The sequence below is a fragment of the Monodelphis domestica genome, chromosome 3, assembly GCF_027887165.1.
Source record: "Monodelphis domestica isolate mMonDom1 chromosome 3, mMonDom1.pri, whole genome shotgun sequence".
NCBI classification, from domain to species: Eukaryota; Metazoa; Chordata; class Mammalia; order Didelphimorphia; family Didelphidae; genus Monodelphis; species Monodelphis domestica.
In genome coordinates this window covers 86,188,083-86,212,167 of record NC_077229.1, presented here as the reverse complement: position 1 = coordinate 86,212,167, position 24,085 = coordinate 86,188,083, and the positions used below count along the sequence as shown (strand labels likewise).

Genomic DNA, 24,085 nt, shown 5'->3' with positions numbered 1-24,085 from the left:
GGCAAGTCACTTGACCCCCCCCCCCCCCATTGCCTAGCCCTTACCACTCTTCTGCCTTGGAATCAATACACAGTATTGATTCCAAGATGGAAGGTAAGGGTTTAAAAAAAAAGAAAGAAAAAGTAGACTGGTAGAACTGAAAAAGACCTTGGAGCCTATTTAGTCTGACTTCTTCCTTTTATGAAAAAGGAAAAGCTAGAACGTAAATCAACTGATCCCAAATGGATTGGGAGTAGGGAACTGGCACTTTGAGCTCTCAAGGAAAATTAGGAAAAGCCTTAAGAAGCACAACATGCTGACAGTTCCAGGTTCAGTCTTGAAACCTAAAAAAAAAAAAGACATGTATTCTCCAACAAGACAAGCACCATAACAATTTGGAAAACCTCACCAAGAGGAAAACAGGATCTCAGGAGGTAATAACTGGAGACTAAACATACTCTGATTATAAAGGAGTATCTAAGGTGTCAGTGTGGGGAAGAAAATAACACCCTAAATACTAGACAGAGAGGAAGCTAATTAGGCCCCTTGTGTAAGTGTAAGGCATAAAATATTTTCCTGTTCAGGGAACCTGAGCTCTCCTTCAGATGGACAAGTTGGTCAGAGTGGGAGCTTCTTACAAAGAGTCATGAAGGAACCTGCAGGTGGGCCCATATTCACAGGAGGTAGAAAAATAATGATGTATTTCCCCAGGGGTTCCTGGACATAGAGTCCTATTTTTGTTCAAGGACTCAAAGAAAGGTCCTGGGCTATTCCAGATCTCCCCCTAAGAATTAGGAGCAGGCAAGGTCCAAGTGGCTGACCAGAATCTTAGGTAAGGGAATTTAGGTTGGGAAGATGAGACAGTGAGTTTGTGGCCTCCTAGTGTGAGGACAACTATCTCAAGCTAAATCCAATACCAAAGACCAGATTATGTTCATATAATAGAGGATCTGGGTTTGAGTCCTGGGTCTGGCATTAAATTGCTGTATAATATTGGGTTTACTCTCAGGATTTCAGTTTTTTCTTTTTGTTTTCATTTGTATAATGAGAGGAATAGTTTAGAATTCTTAGGTCCCTGAAGCTTTCCATGTTATATATTCTAAATTCCAACCCAACTTAGACCTTTTATGTTTCTAATCCAACTATTCTTTATCACTCACAAGGAGATATCCCTCAAAAGAATACCAGTGGATTCTTAATGAATTCTTTGGTATTTCCCCTTGGAAAGGATATCATGGAAGTTTCCATTTTAATCTTTCCTCTATGACACCACCACCTTCACAAAGATGCTGTCATCAAGGAATTGTTTGTTAAGTTTGTGTGTACCCACCTCTGATGGTGCTACGACACTGTTCTGGGTGAAGGAGAGTACTGTGACTTTTAATACATTTTACAATATTTGCAATGAAGAAGAAAAAAAAGACAGGGGGTGGGGGTAGGGATAATGCAGTTCTATAACATTTCACAGTAAAATTACATTTGTACTGAAAATACTTTTTTTTTTTGGAAAATACTCAGTAGTAAGGTCTTCTAGGATTGTTCTGTGAGGGAAAAAAAGGGGAAAAAGAATATTAATATTTACAGATATAATTATATCAATTACATCTTGTTAGCCACTCAACTAAAAATGAATACTACTTTAAAAATTGAGGAGGAAAGAAGGCAAATCCCTACTTTTCCCCCCACCCTGAAGAATGCATCTGAAGACATCCTAGACCAAGAGTCAAACAGAGATATATACTTCAGTCCATGAGAAATTCACATTGGGCTCGGGCTCTCTTCTAAATCAACTGTAGTTCCATTTTGTATGGGGAGAATTTGTTAATACTTGGTCTATCTGGGTGTCAACTGAATCTTCACTGTTAAAAAATAAGCTCAAAGTAAGTTGTCCATCATGGTCTATTCTAAGTAATTGGACTGTGACTGCTAGATGAAAACTTAAAAAGGAGAGCAGGAAGAAAAGGAAACCTAGCAGGAAGGTATGTTCATATTTCATACAGAACTATGACCTGGCTTGCTGAAAAACAATCCCCTTTTTCAGAGTTCTCTGTATTTTTCTAAACACATTTGAATACATTATTTTATGTAAATTTCAGAGTAGGTGAAGCAAATATGATTGTTCTCCATTTGATAAGAGTTTGAGGCAGCCTACTAGAGAAGGAACACTGGAGTCAGAAAAATTAAGCTAGCATCCTCACTGATGCTTATAACTGTGTTCCTATGTCAAAGAATGTCCCTTATCCTCAAAATGCACAGCTGAAAAATGGGAATGTTACTTGAAATACCTGACTTGCCAGGCTGTTGAGAAGTAAAGCACTATTACAACTCTGATGCATTGAGTAGATATGGAAGAGTGCCTAGGAAGAAGAATCTGCTTTGCCTAAAAAAGATCACCATACCAGCGGGTTAGGTCGGAATCTATAGGCCAGCATCATTCTTTTACGGAATGCCTCATACTCATCATCTTCTTTAGAGAGCTCAGCAGGCCGGTCAATGCCAAATCCAGCTCCATCCACTGCCGTTGTACCCCTAGAAAGAAACCCATATACAGGATATGAGAATGAAGTAAAAAGGCAATATAGCATACCAGAATGTTGCAAACTGTAAGACAAAAGATCTAGTCCCTGTTTTGTCATAAACCAGCTGTGTGATTGCAAGCAAGTTACACTCTCAGTTTGACCTCTAATAAGGTCTCTTCCAACTGAAATTCATGGGCAGTAAATTTAAGACATCAAGGCAAAAATCTTAAAGATAATCTAAAGAAACCAAGGAAAGGACTAAATCTGATTCTTTAAGGAAAAAAATGTACTCCCATCTAAGAGTTAAATTCTGTATTGCTACTTTTTCCTGTTCCATTACAAGAAATATAGTTACTTTCATTTCAATACCTTTAGAACCCACCTCAAACACTGCCATTTCCCCCCACAGAGCCTTCCCAGTCTTCCAGCTGGAAGTGACATTTCTGAAGCACCTGTGGATCTAAATATCCAGCATTCCTCCCTCCTTCTCATGCGCTCACCATTTGTAAGAATTCCACCTATGCATCTCCAGTTATCACCTGGGTATCTATGTATCCCTAGTATATCCCTATGTTATCCTATGTCTAGCCTATGTATCCCCCTGTATATCTCTGGCAAATCCCTGTGTATCACTGATGCATCCTATATCACCTTTGTATCATCCCTGTGTGTCACTGTCTCCTACATTTTAACTTCTTTGAAAAAAGATTAGTGTCAGCATCACATGCAGTGCAGAGCCCAGTGTCTCACCTATAGTTGCTAACAAGTGAATATTAAGTGAGTACTAAGTAGGAGGGATAGATACAATGGGAAAGACAGCAATTCTGTAGCACTATATAGTAAGTGGTAAGAATAAATGAGAGAGTACCACTTGGGGGGAGCACATCCAAGTCATTTACTTACTTGTTAACAGGATTTTTGATCCCCTGCCCTTCTGAGCCAAGGCCTTCTCCTTCCTTCCAGCCCATCTTGACCAACATCTGGTAGCCAATATTCTCCACAGTCAACTTGAATTCTTTGTATTCTGAGTAGTCTGGCTCACGGCCTTCCTGCAGGGGTGACAAATATGAAAGCTGAAGTGAAAGAGCAAGTTTTGTCTGGGCTAGAAGCCTGGAGATTAGGCTCAAATGGCTTTTTGACATTCAGCAAGATTCTTCTCTTATTTTATTAAGATTTAGGATTCCCTCATTTGTAAAATGAAGAGGCTAGATTAGATTATCTCCTAGGTCCCCTGTTGTTTTGACAGTTGAAGTCTATGAGACCATTTACAGGTTATTTTAGGCTACTGAAGAAATCTTTGTGTGATGCCCCTTTATAAATTTCATTTTCCAGTGGCCTTGGGAAGTGATGCTATTAACTGCAGCTTAAATACCACTTATTTTTTGCTAGGAGGGATATTTTCAGTTACTGATAGTTCTCCATAGCAAAAGGGAACTGGCCATTAACTTTTCTCTAGTTAAGAGATTCAGGTCTTTAACTGGCACACTTAACAAGAGGACCATTCCACCCTTTGTTCAAACTGCATGTATTAATGATTTCAAGAGGGCTTCGGTTTTCTATCATACTTGTCTGATATGTGCTGCCTGCCTGACGCCTGTTAACAGCTCCAGTTACTTCTAACAACAAAGAAAATTCCCTAAGGTTTCAAAAGACCATTACTAGGCAATAATAAACTTGCTACTGAAACCGTGTACATTATGTACCAGAGTCGGCTGACTGAGGGCACAGGGATGGTCCACCTATTAGCCACTGCCCTCCCATTTAGCTTGAGGTTCAATCTCCTAACCACAAGTATTTTTATGACTCATTTGATTAATTTTTATCCTCATCTTTCAGAAAGAGGTTCTTGAAGAATAGGGTTTCTGTGTTCATTTAGGACCATATGCAACACAGGAAACTCCCCTCCTACAAGTATCTGAGAGATTCTCTCCCTTAACTAGCCTATAGTATGAATCTTCTGTCTTCCTCTGGATCAGCCCACTCATGACTAGGATTAAGAAAAAGTGAGTGTTACCTATTTTTGTGTTTTTCAAAAAGGGGGTGCTCTGAAATAAAGGCACCACTAATCTGGAAGAAAGAACTGGATTACTGGCCTGAGCTGATTAGATTGCTAGAGGCTAGCTAGAGCCTAGAGGAAAATGAGGACCAAGCTAGGCCTGGTCAGTGTGGCTCACTTTCTGGCACAGCACAAAAGATCACATAAAAATGCTTTGCAAACCTTTAAGAGATACAAAACACCAACAACTAGAAATACTCTCCCAACACCAGAATTTGATCCAATATTATTATTTCTCCCTTACCTTTAAAGCCTTGAATGTCTCCATGAACTTCTCCAGCTCATCAGGGGGCAAGAAATCACCAATGAAGTGCTTTCCTCTGCCCATTTTAGTCAATTGCTCTGCCCATTCTATAAAGAAAAATGGCATAAGTTAGGATATTCCTAGTCCAATGAAGAAAAGAAAATCAACTGAAGTCCCTCCCTTTCATCTCTAAGTCTCTAAGGTATGTGCCAGGTACTATGTTAAGTGCTTTACAAATATCTCATTTGATTTCACAATAAGCCCAGATGTCCCTTCAGCAGAAGGGCTTCATCAGCTTTACTAGAACCTAAATAGGAAAATTCTCATTTTGACATCCAGTTCTACTGTGCAGCCAGGTTACTTAATATTAATTAACAACGTTGCTGATGTGCCAAAACAAATTCTGCCAAAGGAAAACTGATTCACTTATCAGTAAAGATGAGACTATAAGGCAGGAGAAGCATAATTTCAAACTTGCTCTATCATTAACTATACTAAGCTGTGTGACTTTAACAAGTTCCCTGCCTTATTGCTTTCTAGGGCAGCTAGGTATTAGTACTAGAGTCAGGAAGACCTGAGTTCAAAACCTGCCTCGGAAACTTACTAGCTATGTGACACAAGGCAAGTCATTTAACATCTCTCCACCCCAGTTTCTTGGGATAATAATAGAATCCACTCTGTTGTAAAGTTCAAATAAGGTAATGTATAAAACCTTAAAGGGTTTATATAAATTTTAAGCTATTATTTCCCATTTATAAAACGAGGAAAGGAATAGCTGATCTCTAAGGTTCCTTCGCCTCCAATATTCTCTTCACCTCAATATTCTTTTAGTACAGAATTTTTAAATGTGGTTCATATTGAATGCATATATAATGTAATATATTAACAATAATAATAGCATTTATATAGTGTCTTAAGATGAAAGCACTTTACAATGATCACATTTGGTCCTTACAACAATTCTAAGAGGTAGGTATAATTATAATCCCAATTTTAAAAATGAAGAAACTGAGGCAGCAAAAGTTAACTGTACTGTCCAATGTCACAGAACTAAAAACCAAGAACTTAACTAAGACTGAATTTGAACTCAGGTCTTTCTGATTAGGGTTCTACCTATTGTGCCATTTAGTTGCTTCTAAATAAATTAGATATAATCAATAAGCATTTATTAAGTGACTACAAGTCACTTAAGGGTGCTAGGCCTGGGGAAAATAAAGACAAAGGCAAAAATAATTCCTTCATTCAAAGACCTTATATTCTAATAGTGGAGACAAGAAACATAAATGTATAGTTATACATAAAATGGACATATGGCTACCTTGAGAAGGAAGGCCCTAGCACCTGAGGAGGAGACTGAACTCAATCCTGAAGGAACAGGAAACTCAGGAGACAGAGAGAGAAGGACAACCCATGCATAATAATAAGTACAAAAATATAAAGATAGGTGAGGCCTAGCAAGAAAAAAAATGGGACTGGATAGTGAGAAAGAAGAAGAGTGCAATAAGGCTAGAAAGATGAGATGGGAAGAGGCTATGAGGAGCTTTATAAGCCAAACAGAAAAGCTTCTATTTGATCAGTTAACAGGAAGATCTTAGAATTTCCTAAGTAGGAGAAAGACATGATCAAATCAGAAAGATGACTTTGGTAGCTCTTATGGAGAATGGACTGGACTAGAGAGCAACTGGACACAAGCAGACCAGGCAGGAGTTGTCAAGGGCTGGAAATAGGGTCAGGGCAGTGACTAGAGAGAAGGCAATATATGTTGTGGAAGCAGAATGACAAGAACTGGCAACTGAAGGATGATCCAGAGGTTGAAAACCTTTGTGAACGGAAGGATTTTTTAACAAAAATCTTTTTGGTTAGTGGTTGGTGACAGCAGTAAAAAGAGAAAAGGTTCCAAAAGGAGACAAAGTATGAAATGCTATGAGGTGAAAATCTTAAACCTTGCTAGTACCACAGACTCTGAAGCACAAAGGAATGACTATCACTTCCATTCAAAGAGATGACTTCCAAAATTCCTTTTAGTTCTGACACTATGCTTCTAGGAAATTATTGTATGAACTTCTGTCCTATCCTTGTTTGGATCAGTAATTCACACAGTCCTTTACAACTCATTTCTTCTGTAAGATGGCAAGCTTGGGCCAAACTGCTTGAAGTGACCCACTAACCTGGACATCAACAACTATGAAACATTCATTAAAGAAAAGGAAAAAAAAAGCAATTTATGAGATTCAAAATTATACTGTACTTACTTTACCTGTATAAACAGTGTCCCCCTCCTAAGAACATAAGCTTCTTGAGAATTGGGACAGTTTTTTGTTTTGTCCTTTTATCCCTAGTGCCTGGCATAATAACCCACACATACAAGGTGCTTAGGGTTTGAAGAATCTAATAGTGATTTACAGTTTACCAAGCTCCTTCACAATGCTTCTATAAAACATATAGGACCAATATTACTATCCCTATTTTATTGAGGGAAATATGGCTGAAGTTTAGATGCAGGAATCTACCTCTCCTCAATGCCTACCGATATAAACTACCTCAAAAGGACAAAAAAAAAAACACCTGAATTCATATGAATGGACTCCACAGTAGGGTGTAGCATTGAAGGTACGTGGGATTGGGGCATTTCTACACTATAAGGGAGTGAAATAGCTTCCACCAAAATGTGAACTGATCTACCCTCTCCCACCCCACTTATGGAGCCAGTGCACTAAATTCAGAGCCAGAGCTCACTAGAATCAGTGAACGAGCCAGGGGCACCTATAGGTTTTTGGCAGCTGACTAAGACCACCAAAGGCCTACCCCTGAGAGCAGCTAGACTTCAGACCCCAACAGGCAGAAGAGCGCAGACCTCAGGCGTGGAAATAGCGTAGAAAAGGGCTGCAAACAGTAGGAGCCACAGAATCTCAAGAGGTGGCCTCAGGCAAAAACCATCCTCCTTAGCTCCACACACACAGAGAGGCTGCCCTCCTGTAAACCTTAAAATTTCTTAGACTTATGAATGTTGGAAATTTCCCCATTGGGAAATTTCATACTTGAAAAATATTTCCTACTGATAGTAAGAACTCTATTGGAATGTGAAACTCCCTGGCATGGGAGGATCCTTCTCCTCCCTACTTAAGACTACTTTAGGACAGAAACCTTTTGCTAAACAATGGAAAGGGCTTTGACCTATGCTTAAGCATAGAACAGGAAGTTCTTTGAGTCATGATTGATTTTAGAATTGATACAATAGAGATACTTGGAATGACAGAACCAGGTCTTGGAACTTACAATCTCCACCCTACTCAGAGTAACAGGATTTAGGAAGGGCTGCAGCAAAGATCAAGATTTAATTATTTGAGAATATGACCTTCAACAGACATGTGCAAAGGAAACAGACCTCTGGGCGGTCCTGGGTTAAGCTAGAGCCACCATTGGCACAGGGGAGACATCGACAGAGATTGGTAGATGTGAGAACTGAGGGGAGGGGACTTAGATGGTTTCCTTAAAGACAGCGGGGTCTGAGGACAGAAGGAAGGAGGTCTGAGAGGAGAGGTCCTGGAGGAAGAGTTCCTGAGAAGGTTTTGCTCTGAAGGAGGTCTGAGAGAAGGGATGCTCTGAAGGAGTCTGAGAGGAGAGAGGTCCTGGAGGGAGAGCTCCTGGAGAGGTCTTGAAGGAGGCTGTGGAAGGAGAACTCAGGAGAAGTCAGGAGGAGAATTCTCTGGAAACATTTCTGAAAGGAGGCTCTCTTGAAGGTGGAGCCTGAGGTTGGCATGAGAAGCCTTACCTAGAGAGATCTTGGGTGAGTGATAAAACCAACTGACTGATTTATTCATTCTTATTCCTTTCTTACTTTCTCTCTTTTTCTATTGATTAATCAGTGTATTATAAATTAAATTTCTCTATAAAACCCAGTTGGCTTGGGCATATTCATAAATTGGGAATATAGTCCCTGGCGACCATCTTATATTTATATAAAACGAAGACACAGTAGAAAACATATTTCAGCAGTCATAATTGTTATATATTTCCCTTGCTCCCAAAACATTTTAATTATCACAGTTTATGGCTCCCACTCTCTTATCTACAACTATTTAACACTCAAAACTATTTTAAATCTAACACTCCTCACTCATACTTCTGACTGGAAAGGGAAGGAAAAACCAGCATAGTGGTGGCAAAAAATCAACTTCCGAACACCAAGAAGAACAAGAAGGCTTTGACCCTGGATAATTTTTATGGAGGGAAAATCCACACTACAGAGGAAATAGCAGAAGAGGACCTTCAAATAAATGCATCCAAACCTTCCAAAAACAATAGAAATTGGTCACAAGCTCTTGAAGAATTTAAATAGGAGCTTATTTTATTGAGGAAAATGAAATTCAGAGAAATGAATAAGCTTAGACACAAGCCCAGGTCTTAAGACTCCTAATCTGGGGTCCCTCACCATTATCTCTACTGCCTTTTAAGATACTACATTGCATTCAAATACTGTCATAACAGAACTATTTACATTCTCTAAAACTGGCTACTCATTTCCTTTCATGTCATCTTCCTTACCTAGCAATTCCTACCAATTTGTTAGTGTTTGCAAATGTATACATATGCAAAATAGTTTAAATAACTGTTTTTCTTAAATGGAGGCAGTAAGATATAATGGATAAAAAAGTTACTTTCCTCTAACAATTTATGACCCTGGGCAAGTCACTTGACCCTTTACTGTCCAAGGCAACTCTCAATGACTATAAAATTTCAAAGCCATCACTAAAATCTGCACTGCTAGTGAGTTTCCTAACACGGATAAGAAAAATTATTTGAATTCCTCAAAATTCTTAATATGACACATTTCCATTTTATCCAGTTGTGCTTATAGCCCTGAATGAATTCCTAAAGCGTTGTTACAAAGTGGAATGAGAAGTAGGAAGCAGTTCTTTCTCCAAACCTGCATCTCTAGAAGTCTTCAAGGTGAGTGGGGATGAATACTTCTTAGTGATATATATGAAAGGGAATTCTTTATTCTCTTTGTCTATTTTGAATTAATCAATCTAAAAAACCCCTACTTAACACTTTGTCATCAAGTTAGAGAATTCACAAGTCACTTACTTGGAGAACTCCACCCTTTTAACCCAATCAATCAGAAACCTATGAATCCTTAGATAAGAGTTGACACCTTCAAGGGATGAGAGGTGGATCCCACAGACACTGACACTCCCTCTTCCTCCCCCTCCCCCATGCAGTGCTAGGCAATTTGGAAGCTGTGATTGGCCCTTGTGAAGAGGGAAAGGGACAAGAAAGGACTATAAAAAGTTCCAAACTTCTTCAGCTAGGAGTCTCCAGTTTGAATCTTGGGCTTGGAGTTTCGACTGGTGACCTGCCTCTTGGAGGTGACTTTGGAGTTGGACCTCAGCTTCAACTTGGTACCTTGGCTCTTGGACTGTTTCTTGGATGAGTAACTGGCCTTCCTTTCCTGGCTTCTAGAGAGGCTTTCCCCTCTTAGAGGAGGGTGTGTGGGTAGAACACCAGGTCCTCCAGTGAAGGGTTAGCAAGCCTCACTGGGCTGAGATAAGCACCAGGGCAATATTTAGTGTATAGGCTAGACATCTTCTCTACTCTCTTTTTTTACATTTCTCTACTTTCAATCTTTCCACCTCTTTGTAAATAAAAGCTATTAACAGCCATTTTGACTTGAGCTCTAATATTTTAAATTGGCAACCACCATACTATTTTAGAATTCTCACATATTTAGGCAAACCCCTAAATTTAATTCCTTACATGTAGAAGATTCCTATTTTGATTTGAATAGATGATCTTTGAAGTCTTCTCCAACTCTGAGAAAATGTAACCTTGAGTACTCTCTTGAGCTCCTTAAAATGAGATTCTATAGTTATATTCTTTATCTTTCTACTCTGAGTGGGCATCTCCAGCCCTAAACATTTTTAATCTGGTACTAAAAACCATAGCAACATTTTCAAAGGTAGACCTATATCGAAAGAGCAAAAACTTTTGGATGGTGTGTGGTTGTTGTTTACCCTTCAATATATCCATCTAGTTCTTTGAACCAAAGCCGTTCACATCTGCTGCTCAGAATCATGAGGGATCTCATAACCACTGTAATGGGATCAATGGCAGATGTCTAGCTAAATGAAGTTCAATTAAGTCTAAGAGAGAAAAGAAGCCAAGATATTCATGGCCTACTTTAGAATTCATATGCACCTTTGAGGCCACTGAGTCCAATAAACCTGGAGTTCCTTGCTGTGGCTCTGCTTGCCTTTTAAAACTTGCCACAAAACTCTGATCCACCAGCTTCTTTCTGTCTCATTTAATCTTGATTTTTGCACTTACTTCTTCACTTCCCCACAGAAACCTTTTTATCACCCTCCTTTTCCTGCTCCTTAAACTCAGATTCATTCCATAAGCACAGGGACCCTCCTCAGCTATGATCCTTGCAAAACTAAGACCTCCAAGGGGCAGTATACCTGACTCACATTGGGGAACTATCCACAATCAATTGTTGTACACTGTTGTTGTTGTACACTGAAGCTGCTTAAAGTCAGGGAAGTAGGAGGACATCTTGTCCTGATACTGACAGTCACAACTCATTTGTGATATAAAATGGACTGTGTTCTCATAATCCAGATCTTGAGATAGAGTTCTCAGTCAAGGAATCTCAGAATTAGAAGGAAAAGTATATGTCTTATAGTTCAGTATCCTGCCTGATACAATAATCCCCACAATAATATCCTCTGTAAGTGATTACCTAGCTTTAAGACCTTCAATATCAGAGTTGCCTATGTCATGAGGTAGCTGCTTCTGTTCCTGGACTGATGAAGCACGTTCCTATACTGAGCTAAAATATGCATCCCTATAACTCTGACCTGCTAGTTCTTTGGGGACTAAGAAGAATAAACCTCTACCTCATGACAATTATAAGATACTCAAAAGACAGAGATATCAATCACATCAAGAAAAGTCTTTTCTTCAAATTCAACATTCCCAAACTGTATCCAAATCTTCATGGTTGCCTACTTCTTTGTATCAGGATCAAAGCCTACTTGCCCCAAAGCCTGTGGATGGTCCCTAGGCCAAACCTCTATCTCTATGTTAGGAACCCACCTCGTGTCTTGTCCATCTCCATCCGCCTCAGTTGATGCTCCCATGTTCCCAGCTCATTGTCTACCTCCTCATCACTGTCATAGTCATGCTGGTGTTGCTGGACTGCTTTCTCCCACATAAGCTGCATGTCCTGCATGGCCCGCTTGTGTTTCATAATCATGTCATACATCTGCTGCATCTGGAAGGAGATAGTATTAGGTTTGACCAAGTACCTGTGATACTTACCAGGCTAACTAGCCAAGCTACTATATGAGTAATCAGAGAAAATAAGAAATCGGATAACATTCTTCAACAGGCTATGGAAAGCATTTTAAAACATTGTTAAGGGAGAGCCACAACCTATCTTCCCACCATGACCCTGGAGTTGCAGTAGATTTTAAGACTCTCTACCTTGACTCTAATAAAGAAAATCTGATGACAATCTAAACTGCTTGTCTGCTAGGGGAAGGAGGCCTAAGTTTGAATCCTGATTTTAGTTCTCAAGAGTTGGACCTTCGGGGGGAAGCTGGGTAGCTCAGTGGATTGAGAGCTAGCCCTAGAGACGGGAGGTCCTAGGTTCAAATCTGGCCTCAGACACTTCCCAGCTGTGTGACCTTGGGCAAGTCACTTGACCCCCATTGCCTACCCTTACCACTCTTCTGCCTTGGAGCCAATACACAGTATTGACTCCAAGACGGAAGGTAAGGGTTTAAAAAAAAAAAAAGTTGGACCTTCAAAATGTCAACTTTCTTTTCTGACTCTTTGTTTCCTCATGTATAAACACAGACAATAATGCTGGTTCTGACTACCCTTATAGAGTGATGACCTTCCTGAGGGCTCTGAGTCTGATTACCTCAAAGCCCAAAAGGAGCTCCCCACTAATCAGTGCTCCTAGAGAGCTATATAACCTGTCAATGTCCTCAAACTTTGTAACATTCTCGGTCTAGACTGTTCCTCAGGATAGACATGGTTTTTTCTCCTCACTGTGGCATCTATAGACAAAGAAATACTACTGAGGATTTAGAATTGGAGAGAAGTCCATCTGAGGTACATATGGAATGTCAAGGGTTTTATAAATTCTGAAGTACAGAAGAAATGTCAGCTAGTACTATTATTGGTATATTCTACATGCAGGGGAAAGTGACTCAGTTCTCCTTCCAGGCTTACCTCCTGCTGTTCCTTTAGCTGCTTCTTCTGGGCATCAGAGAGCTCTGTCACCCCCACAAGGCCAACAGGTTTTCCTTTCTCATAACCAAGCCCTTTGAGGTCCTGAACTGTAAAAGAAAACATTGGGACATTCACCTAGAGAGGTACTCAATTACTCTTAAAAGTCAGGAAGATATGACCCAAATCAAAGGCACTATTTGATTCTCTATGCACACTAGATCAAGAGTTCCAGGACGTATTTGAGTCTTGTTTTGACCACTGACTAATCCTGGGAACTTGAGCACAACCACTCTTCCCTAATGAGCTCTCATTTCTGCACTAGCTACTCTACAAGTTTGCTATAAGGCTCAAATGAAAAACAAATAAACAAAAAAACACATCTAAAACCAAAACATGTTTAAGTTATCATTCTCTCAATGCCTCTTTATGCAGGTATCTCTCATATCATAAGTAAATTCTGAAAAAGATCAGTCAATAAACATTTATTACATCACTATTATATGCTAGGCACTATGCTAAGCACTAGGGATATAAAGAGAGGTAAAAAGTTCCTATTCTCAAGGGACTCACAGGGTAAGAAGGGAGGCGAAAGCAAAGTTAAAGGGAAAGGTAGAGAAAGAGCACCAGAAATCTTTGCCAAGATTAATGTTAGTTGGAAAACATAAATGTATTAGCGTGAGCACATTATTCCTCAAAGCTCTTTAATAGCCCTTTATTACCAAGTGAATAAAAACTATATTGCTTAGCCTGGCATCCAAGGAGGTACATAATGTAATTCAAACATATCTTTGTAGTCTTCTCACATCATTCCCGTTCAAAGATTCTATGCACCATTTCACCAAAATGTCACTTACTCTCCCCATCAATAGTAGTGGTAGTCTCTCGGTCACCGAGAATGACAATTGTCTTTGTGCGTTATAATCTATTGATGTACCCTCATGTGGCTTTGAAGTCCAAAGACTGAGGCGCAAAGTTTGTGGCACATGGGGCATGGGACGCCAGTTGTTACGGGAGGTGCGGTTGTGGCCTGGTGTCGGCTTTCACGTGCAGTGGCAAGACGTCGATGTCGTTCATCTTCAAAGGTGGTGGCGGCATGGTTAATGTGGGTTTGCCAGCTGCTTCTGACAGAGGAAGCAAGTTCTAGTTGCTTTGGTGTAATGCCAGTCCACTTCAAGTTTGACTTTAGCTGATCCTTGAATCTTTTCTTTGGCCGACCTTGTTTCCTGAGTCCAGCTGACAGTTCACCATAGAATATGTCTTGGTATTTGCTGTGGGTCCATGCGGATGACGTGTCCAGACCATCGTAGCTGGGTTTTGAGGACCATTACTCCGATGCTGGTGGAGTTGGCTCTGTCGAGGACTTCCTGGTTGGTGATACGGTCCTGCCATTGGATCCTCATGACTGACCGGAGAGAGCGTTGGTGGAACTGCTCCAGCTGTTTCATGTGCTTCCAGTACAGTGTCCATGTCTCACAACCGTACAGGAGCAAGCTGAGGACCACTGCGTTATACACTTTGAGCTTCGTCGCAGTGCTTACACCTCTGTGTTGGAGGACTTTGGAGCGCAGCCGCCCGAGTGCCTGGCTGGCCTTTTGGATCCTGGCATTAATCTCATGGTCTAGGGACCCGTCATTGGCGATGGTGCTGCCCAGGTGCTTGAAAGTGTTGACGTTAGAAAGCTGAGTGCCGTCGATTGTAATGCACGGCTGGTTAGTTGACCTCCCTGGTGCAGGTTGGAACAGCACCTCTGTTTTGCTGAGGCTGACAGTCAGGCCAAACAGTTTTGTTGCTGTAGAGAACCTGTCCACAATGGTTTGGAGATGATTTTCTTGGTGGGCCATGAGAGCACAGTCATCTGCGAAGAGAGCTTCCAGCATGAGTCTCTCTGTTGTCTTTGTTTTTGCAGTCAGGTGGTGAAGGTCGAATAGTGAGCCATCCAGTCAGTATTTGATGTAGACGCCCAGATCTAAATCCATCACAGCATGTCATAATACTTGGGTGAAAAATAGGTTGAATAGTACCGGAGAGAGGACACAGCCTTGTTTCATGTCATTGGAGATGTTGAAGTGATCGGAAGTCTCTCCACCAGATAGGACTTCCCCTGGCAATTCGACATGAAAGAGCTGGATCAGTTTGACGAATTTTGCTGGGCAACCAAGCTTGCTAAGGATCACCCACAATGCGTCCCTGTTCACTGTGTCGAATGCCTTTGTCAGGTCTATGAAGACAATGTAGAGACTCAGGTTCTGCTCAAGGCATTTTTCCTGCATTTGCCTCACCGTGAAGACCATGTCGATGGTGCTACGATCTGGTCGGAAGCCACATTGTGATTCAGGCAGGTTCTGCTCTGAAACAGATGACAGGAGTCTGTTGAGTATAACACGGGTGAGGATCTTTCCGGCAGTGGAGAGTAGTGAGATGCCTCTGTAGTTGTCACAGGCTGCTCGTGAGCCTTTGTTCTTGTATAGGGCTACGATGGAGGCATCTCTGAGTTCTGGGGGCATGCCTTCCTCTTCCCATATGCTGGTCAGCACTATGCGGAATGCCTGGAGCGCCTTTCCATTTAAGGCCTTGTACACTTCGGTTGGGATCCCGTCTTTACTGGGTGCCTTGCCTGCACTCATTTGTTTAATGGCTTTTTAGACTTCCTCTATTGAAGAAGGGACGTCAAGTTGTTCAATGGTGCGGTTTTGGGGAATATGGTCAAGGGCGCTTTGGTCGACTGAAGAGGGTCGGCTGAGAAGCTGACTGAAGTGTTCTTTCCACCTGTTGCTAATGCCTTTTTTATCTTTTATGAGAGTGTCACCATCAAAGGATGGCAAGGGAGTTGTGGTGGGTTTTAATGGCCCATAGACAGTCTTGAGGGCACTGAAAAATTGTTTGTAGTTTTTTGTATCAGCAAAGTGCTGGATTTCTTCTGCCTTTTTTTCCCACCATCGGTCTTGCATCTTCCTGATCTCACACTGTGCCGTGGCTTGGAGAGACTTGAATCTGTCCTTTTTAGGAGCAGAGTTTGGGTTATTTTGCCACTCCATAAAGGCTTTGTTCTTTTTGCTCAATAGGTCTTCAATAGCAGTGCTGTTCTCATCGAACCAGTCCTGGTGGTTGCGTTGTTTGGGGCCTAGGACTGCCTTTGATGTTTCCTTCACTGCATCTCTGAACTGGTTCCATTTCTCGGTTGAGCTTCCAGTGAGTGGTCCCTTGGCAGACAGCTTGTCATCCAGGCAGGACTGGAATGTTTGCAAATAAGATGGATCTCTAAGAGGACTCACTTATAAAATGTGTGAACTGTCTGGGCGCAATGCGCATTTGAAAAGGGTATATGGGGTGTTCAGGGAGGGGTAGTATCTCTGGTATGAAGGGCTTATCGTGCCCTCCTAGGGCAGCTCTCCAGCCTCTGACCCCCACCTGACACCCAGCTCTCACTTGTGGATCCCAGTAGCTGCTAGCATGCGGCAGCGGCCACACCCCAGGCAACGGCTTCTCCCCATCTCTATACCTTTATATACACAAAAATTGTAACTAGGATGGGGTGATCAGAGGTTTGCCCCAGGGAATTAAATTTAGAAAATGTTAACACCACCACTTCAGTGGAGATTTCTTCTCCCCTTGTCTTTGGCTGACCTTCAAACCTCCATGAAACCTTTTCACATGTCCCTAGCTAGAAGTGAGCTCTTCCTTATCTAAACTCACAACATTCTTCATTCTTCTTATGCAATATCATATCTTAAGCTGTATTACAATTAGCAATTGCCTTTATCTTCCCAACAAGGCAGTAAACACATTTAAATCCAGGTTCAGTTTTATTCACCTTTCCATACCACCTCACAAGGCCCAGAATGGTGAACTACACATAATAAACATTTCATAAATGTTTACTAAAAGAAAGGGAAACAATTACTGGAAAGAGCTAGTCAGTAAATAGACATTTATGAAAAGCCTACAAGCTTACAATGCTTAACTCTTGAGATACAAAAAGAAACAAAAGATAGTCTCTGCCCTTAAGGAAATCACAATTTAAAAAAGAAGAAAACAAGCAATCAAATATATAAAAATATATAAAAATAAGAGGAAATAATTAAAAGGGAAGGCAGTAAAATTAAGAAGGGTTGGGTCTGGCAATTAAAGGAGGTTAATAGACAAAGAATTTAGGAAAGAGCATTCTAGGCAGAGAAAATGTCAAGAGCCAAGAGATGGGTTAACCTCTTGGAACAACAAAGAGATCTGTCACTGGATTATAGAGTATGTGACAAAAAATAAGAATACTGGGAAGGTAAAAAAGGGTGAAGTTATGAAGGATTTTGAATATCAAACAGGATTTTGTATCTAAATTTGGAAGCAATAGGGAGCCAGTAAAGTTTACTAAGTGGGGGATAGGGAAGATGGTGATTTTGACATGGTAAGACCTTTTAGGTCTTCCGTTTAGGGAGATCAATTTGACAACCTCTAGAGAGTTTTAAAGCAGGCAGATCCACCAATTTCTATAGTCCAGAAGTGAGACATATAAGTGGCTTCATCTAAGTTGTGGGCCCAATTCCCTAGTTGTTTGTACCTTTGTTCTTTGCAGAGTTGTGACACTATAGGAGTAGAATATTATATCTAATGTCAGATTTGGCACAATATTTTTAGAGCCAACTTAGAATGTTGATTATTTTGCTGAGTTGTTTGTTTTTTCTCATTCTTCTTTTTTATTTATTTATTTATTTGTTTTTTGAAAAAACCCTTACCTTCTGTCTAGGAGTCAATACTGTGTATTGGCTCCAAGGTAGAAGAGTGGTAAGGGCTAGGCAATGGGGGTCAAGTGACTTGCCCAGGGTCACATAGCTGGGAAGTGTCTGAGGCCAAATTTGAACCTAGGACCTCCCATCTCTAGGCCTGGCTCTCAATCCACTGAGCCACCCAGCTGCCCCCCCTCCTTCTTCTTTTTTAAAAATAATGAAGGGTTCAACAAACTACAATCCTGAAGGTCAAATCTGGCCTGGCTGACCCATCAACTAAGAATGTATTTTATATTTGTAAATGGTTGAAAAAATGACAATATTTTGTGACACATAAAAAGTATACAAAATTCAAATTTACGTATTCATGAATAGTTTTAGTAAAAGAGCTATATACCAATTCATTTTACATACTGTCAAGGCAAAGTTGAATAGTGAAGAAAGAGAGTCTACATGGTATTCTCTTGCCTTACATTGCTGTTCAGCAGACAAGCTGTAGTATGCAGTTATAATGTGCAGAATTAAGCCACATGTATTGCCATATTGTGATTTTTTTTATCAGTGCAGTCAATTTTAAAACAAGAGGAAAACTTTTGAGCTCAAAACTGAGAATTTTTTTGAATGAGAAATACCACTCTCAATCACAATTATCAGACACTGACTGGCCTGAAATTTATACAGCAATAAAGTCAATTTGGTAACAATGAGCATTGATTGAACTACAAGCACTGTCAAACTGCTTTATAATACTTCTTGGTAGTCAAAAGTCAAAACAATTTGACTATTCCTACAAATTGCAGCAGGTATATTTTCTGAGTTCAAATGGTAAGTCTAGCAGCATTTTTGAGACCTCTGCAAAGGCAAAAGAAATTTCTGTATTTCAAAATCCATCTAACTGTGCAATTGAGGAGCATTCATCTAACTTCAATTAGAAGTGATTGATCTATACCTGCTAAAAGACAAATGTCAAGAGAGAGAGATCTAAAAGAATTTTACAAATGTCTTCCAGGTGATGAAGATGCTCAAAATCATATGCTATAGATTGGTATCAGTATTGGCAGTACCTATCTGTGTGAAAGGGCATTTTCAAAGATGAAATATCTAAAATCGCATTACAAACTAGCCTTAACAGATGAACATTTACAACCAATGATAGGGAACAGTAACTTTAAGCTGAAATTAAGCAAAATATCAACCCCAAAAAGGAATTGTTGTTCTTATTAGTAGACCTGAGCTACAAAAATTATTCTCAATTACTTTTATATTTAGAATTTCATCAATAAAAATGTGGAAAAGTAATTTTCTTTCTTGTTGTAAGTACCTATATAATGTCCTTGATTTTGTCTCTCTAGTCCACAAAACCTAAAATACTTACTATCTGGCCCTTTACACAGAAAATCTTACAATCTCTATTATAAGGAATCATTCACTAGACAGGGGAGGTGGAGAGGGATATACTCAGAAATGAGGGTGATTTTAAAATACAGTATGTGTCAAACAATAAAAACAAAAACAAAATCCAAGCTGATTAATTAGCTCCCTTTGTGTCAAATTTAGTCTTCTTAGTTAATTTGTCTCTTCCTTGATGTGAATGTGTCTGTTGTCTTTAGAATTTCATTCCTGATAACTTTCCATTTTTTCCATAACTTCCTATATTAAATTTTAAGTCAAGGGATCCTAGCCTAACCTTTTTCTGAATTCTCTGAAACCAACTTTTGCAAAATCTAGGAACATGTCAAAACCTGCCTGGCTTTCATCTTGATGTCTAACTAACGTGAGTATGAAGCCCCTTACCCCCTTTTATGGTTATACTAGTATTTGCCTTTATGATTATTATCATAGTACAATCATTAGTTTTGAGTTAATAGTCAAAGTGATACAGTTTGCTTTATAAAATTATAGGGATTAGCTATGATGGTTAACAGTTCAGGGTGGTATAAAATCTTGTTTACATCTTTTGACCTTAAATCTATAACCAAAAGTTACTACCAAGCCCACCACACCCTGTTGAGTGCAAGCTCAAGATGGTCAGGAAGGAGAGGGAGACCTGCCTTGGGTAAAGAGGTGGAGGCCTGCTTTGCATACAAGCTCAAGAGGGTCACACAGGAGGTAGAGGGCCATTCTTGTTTTTACAAACTGCTGACTCCTAATATTGTCAGTAAAAGACACCAGGAGTGCAAAGACCTTTGAAAGGTCAGCAATAATAATAGACTTGAGTTAGCACCCAAAATGATCTTTTGCATTCACTAACTTAATCAGCACTTGCATCACTAATTAAGAACTGCCTACATGAAAGATATGAGCATCTTTTTCTTTTTTTTTTCTTTTTTTGTATCACTGTCACTATGTAATAAGATTCTCTCTATTAAAAAAAAAAAGGCCATCTTATAAGGTTCAGCGTCCTTGTTTCTGAAAGGACCAGAGTCCAGCTTTATTATGAGATGGGCCTCCTCTCAATAAATCTATTATTTAGCTTGCAGCTCTGTATTGGTGTGATACATTTACTATCCATACTAACCAACTGACAAGTATTTATTAAATGCCTACTATGAGCTAAGCACTATAAGACGCTAGAGATTCAAGTACAAAAATGAAAATAATCTTTACCAGCAGAAACCTTATAGCCTAACAAGAGATAACAGTCTCTTCAAAAGTCACATCCCACTACATTTCAGGATACTTATGAGGTCAAGTTTGCCTCCTGCATTAGTATCTCTAAGTTACCTCATTTAATACTCATACTTTGGTATTTGAATAGTTATCTATAGTCATGGATGTCTGGTTTGTTTGTTTTTTTTGCGGGGGGGGGGGGGGGGTGGCAGGCTCCTTTCTTGGATGTCAAATCTATCTGGACTCTTCCTTAAACATCAACCATATCTTATCAAATCACATGAATTCTGCCACCACAATCTTTCTTGAATTCATCCTCTTTTGATTTCTAACGGCATTCTCATAGTATAGGTCATTAATAGCTTTTTGAATTATTGTGAAAACCTAACCCCTCTTCCTACATCCCCTCTTTTTCCCATGCCAATCCATCCTGTGAATCCTATATTCATTTTTCTTATGCACAGAATTATCATTTTTCAGGATCATAAAATGATTAACAAGAAAAACTTAGCCTGACACTGAAGATATTCTATAACTTTGTATTTCCTACCTTTTTTGGTTTGACTGGATACCACTTTCCATTCTTTAAACAATGCCAGCACTTCCTGTTTGGGCCACTTAAAGTCCTCTAACCACTGATAGTTTTTCAATTCAATGACTGTTTAATTGTAATTGCTTTGAACAGATCATATCTCCAGTACTATGTTCACTTCTGGTACCATATTTTTTGGAAGAGCAGACAAGTTGCAGCAAGTTAAAAAAAAAGAGCAATCAGAAAAGTAAAGAAGATTGAAGAACATACTATTCAAGAATGAGATGAAAAGGGGAAGCTAGATAGCTCAGTAGATAGAAAGCCAGGCAATCAGAAAAGTAAAGAAGATTGAAGAACATACTATTCAAGAATGAGATGAAAAGGGGAAGCTAGATAGCTCAGTAGATAGAAAGCCAGGCCTGGAGACTAGAGGTCCTAGATTCAAATGTGACCTCTGACACTTCCTAGCTATGTGACCCTAGGCCAAGTCATTTTATCCCAATTGCCTAGCCCTTACCATTCTTCTGCCTTAAAACTGATAAAATTCTAAGACAGAAGGTAAGGGGTAAAAAAAAAGGGGGGGAGGGGGGGAAGGCAACAAATTTAGGCCTGAATTGAAAAATTTCCTAGTTTTGGGGGGACAGGGAGGATCTGAATCAGTGATTTCATTAGGAAAAGGAACTCCTAGTAAGGAAACTTTCTCAATCAATGAAAATCAGTAACTGTTCTACAACTTATATTTTTAGTTGCCTGAGTCTGAAAAGTGACTTAACCATGATCACACAGTGAGCAGGTGTCAGAGGCAGAATGTGAAAATGGGTTTTCCTGATTTTGTGTCCAGTACTCTAGGGGTTTAATCAACTGGCTATATTCCCATGAAAATTAAAATTCCTAAGTACCAAGTTAAGTGGTACTTAGTGTGGTACTTGGCTGACTGAGTATGTACTGAGTTCCCCCTTATTAAAGGAAACTTCAAAAAAAGTTGGATGAACATTTATATCAGTGACATCATAATAAGATTCTACAGAAAATAATGAAAAACTATGCTGACTTCAAACTTGTAATCAAATCTCAATGAGCTTTCTCTATAGCTGAGGCAATCATTTATAATGGATTCAATTTTTCACAGTCTCTCTTTAAGAAATCTCCTCCTCTCTTAAACCTCCAGTGACATCCTCTCCCACACCTATCCCCTAACATCTCTGCTGAGGACTTTGCCTCATGCTTGACCAAAAAATTTGAAGCTACCAGCTGAGAGTTCTTACTTCTTCCCTCTTCCTCATTTCATCCCTCATACATCTGCCTCTATGCCTCTACTCTCTCATGAAGAGCAGCTCTTCTTAATAATCACTTTTTTCCTTTGCTGCTCTTTCTAGATTTTGGGGCACTGCTCTTTCCTGGTCCTCCTAATATATCTGACAAACAGTTTCTCTCAGTCTCCTTTGCTGGATCTTCATGCAGGTCATACATGAAGGTCTTCATGCAGCTCTCTTAACTGTAGTTATCACTCCTAGTGATATCACTCTTCCTGTACACCTGGTGATTTCACGAACACACATGGATTAATCTCTATGCTGATAACTCTTAAATAGAACTTTTCTGCTGGCTTCTAGTCTCTAACTCATACTGGATGTCCAATACACATCTTAATCTCAACATGTTCCAAACTGAATTCATTACCTTTAACCCTTCCAAATTTGCTTTACTGTCTAAGGTACCACTACTCTCCTGGTTGCCCAAGCTACAACTTAGGTATCATTCTTTGTTTCTCACTATCTCTAACCTCCACATCTAATCTATTGCCAAGATCTGTTGATTTCACTTTGCAACATTTCAGGAATCTGACACCTTCTCTCTCTGGTACTGCCACCCCCAGGGTGCTGTCCTTCACCACCTTACATCTCAGTCTGCTGACCACAAGTCTTCCCTTCATTCTAGGTTATCCTCTTATAGTCACCAAAGTGATATTCCCAAGAACAAATGTGACTGTGTCAATTCCCACCCCACACACAACAAACTCCAGTGGTTCCTTACCATTTCCAGGGTGAAATATAAAATCCTATGTTTGGTATTCAAAACCCCTCATTATCTCCCAAACACACACCTTTTATCTTTCCAGTTCTGTACCTTATTCTCTGACACATACTCTTTGATCCAGTAACACCAACCTCTTTGCTGATCCTTGAATAATACAGTCCATTCCAGGCATGTTCTCTGGCTATCCCTAGGCCTAGAATGCTCTTCCTCCTGCATTCTATCTCCTGGCTTTGGCTTCTCTGTCTTCCGTTAAGTTGTAGCTAAAATCCTATCTTCTATAGGAAGTCTTTCCCAATCCCTCTTAATTCTAGTGCCTTTCCTCTATTGAATATTATCCTGTATATAGCTTGTTTGTACATTATCTTTCCCACTAGATTTTGAGCTCCATGATCAATCATAATTTCAGAGGACTGATGCTTAAGAATGCCACTCACCTCTTGAAAATGATGATGACAGCAAGACAAAACTTTTCAAGAAATTTTTGCCTCTTTCTCTCATAGCCAATGAGAATTTTTTTGCTTGACTATATATATTTTTAAATAACTTTTTATTGATATCTTGTTTTTTACATAACTAGTTTTCTGCAGTATCTCCTACCCCTCTCTTGTCTAGATAGCCATTTCATAAAACAAAAAATTTTAAATACAAAAAGGAGAAAAATCAATTTAACTAATCAATACTATGAAAAAGTCTGAAAATATATATAACACTTGTGAATTTCCTACCTCTTCAAAGGGGTGAGGTAGACAGTACTACCTGTTCTTTCAAAAAGACCTGCTTGGTCTTTAGACTATCTATATTTGTTATGAGCGGTTTTCCTCCCCAGAGGTACAAAAAGGAGACAACAGTGAGAGGAAATGAATACTTACTAAATGAAAAAAAAATTTTAAACAACAGAAAAGTATAACAGTATTGTGGCCTAGTAAAATTCACCAGGGACTGGCAGTAGTTCAAGAATAAGGTAACCCAGTTAATTGTCTAAAGTGCTTAATTTGTTCACGTATCTATTAATATGAGATCACCTAAAACAGAACACAACATATGAAGATGATAATGAGTAAAACACTTAACCTCTAAACCTTGGTTTTCTCATCTGGATATAAAATTGGGAAATAGTGATACCTATATCTCAGAGGGCTGTGAGGA

At 39.6% G+C, this 24,085-nt stretch overlaps 1 protein-coding gene across 3 annotated transcripts in view; it reads right to left on the bottom strand.

Annotated features, from left to right (window-relative positions):
- Window positions 1-1,338: 1,338 nt before the first annotated feature.
- SUGP1 (SURP and G-patch domain containing 1) overlaps window positions 1,339-24,085 on the bottom strand; it is a 47,479-nt gene continuing 24,732 nt past the window's right edge. For all 3 annotated transcript variants that reach the window (XM_001366017.4, XM_056822372.1, XM_056822371.1), the window contains exons 9-14: window positions 13,043-13,149; window positions 11,897-12,074; window positions 4,799-4,905; window positions 3,402-3,547; window positions 2,379-2,508; window positions 1,339-1,520 (exon numbers count right to left, since the gene is read on the bottom strand). In XM_001366017.4, coding sequence (XP_001366054.1) covers window positions 1,494-1,520; window positions 2,379-2,508; window positions 3,402-3,547; window positions 4,799-4,905; window positions 11,897-12,074; window positions 13,043-13,149 — 695 coding nt within the window. In that variant the 3' untranslated portion in view covers window positions 1,339-1,493. The remainder of the gene's footprint in view (window positions 1,521-2,378; window positions 2,509-3,401; window positions 3,548-4,798; window positions 4,906-11,896; window positions 12,075-13,042; window positions 13,150-24,085) is intronic.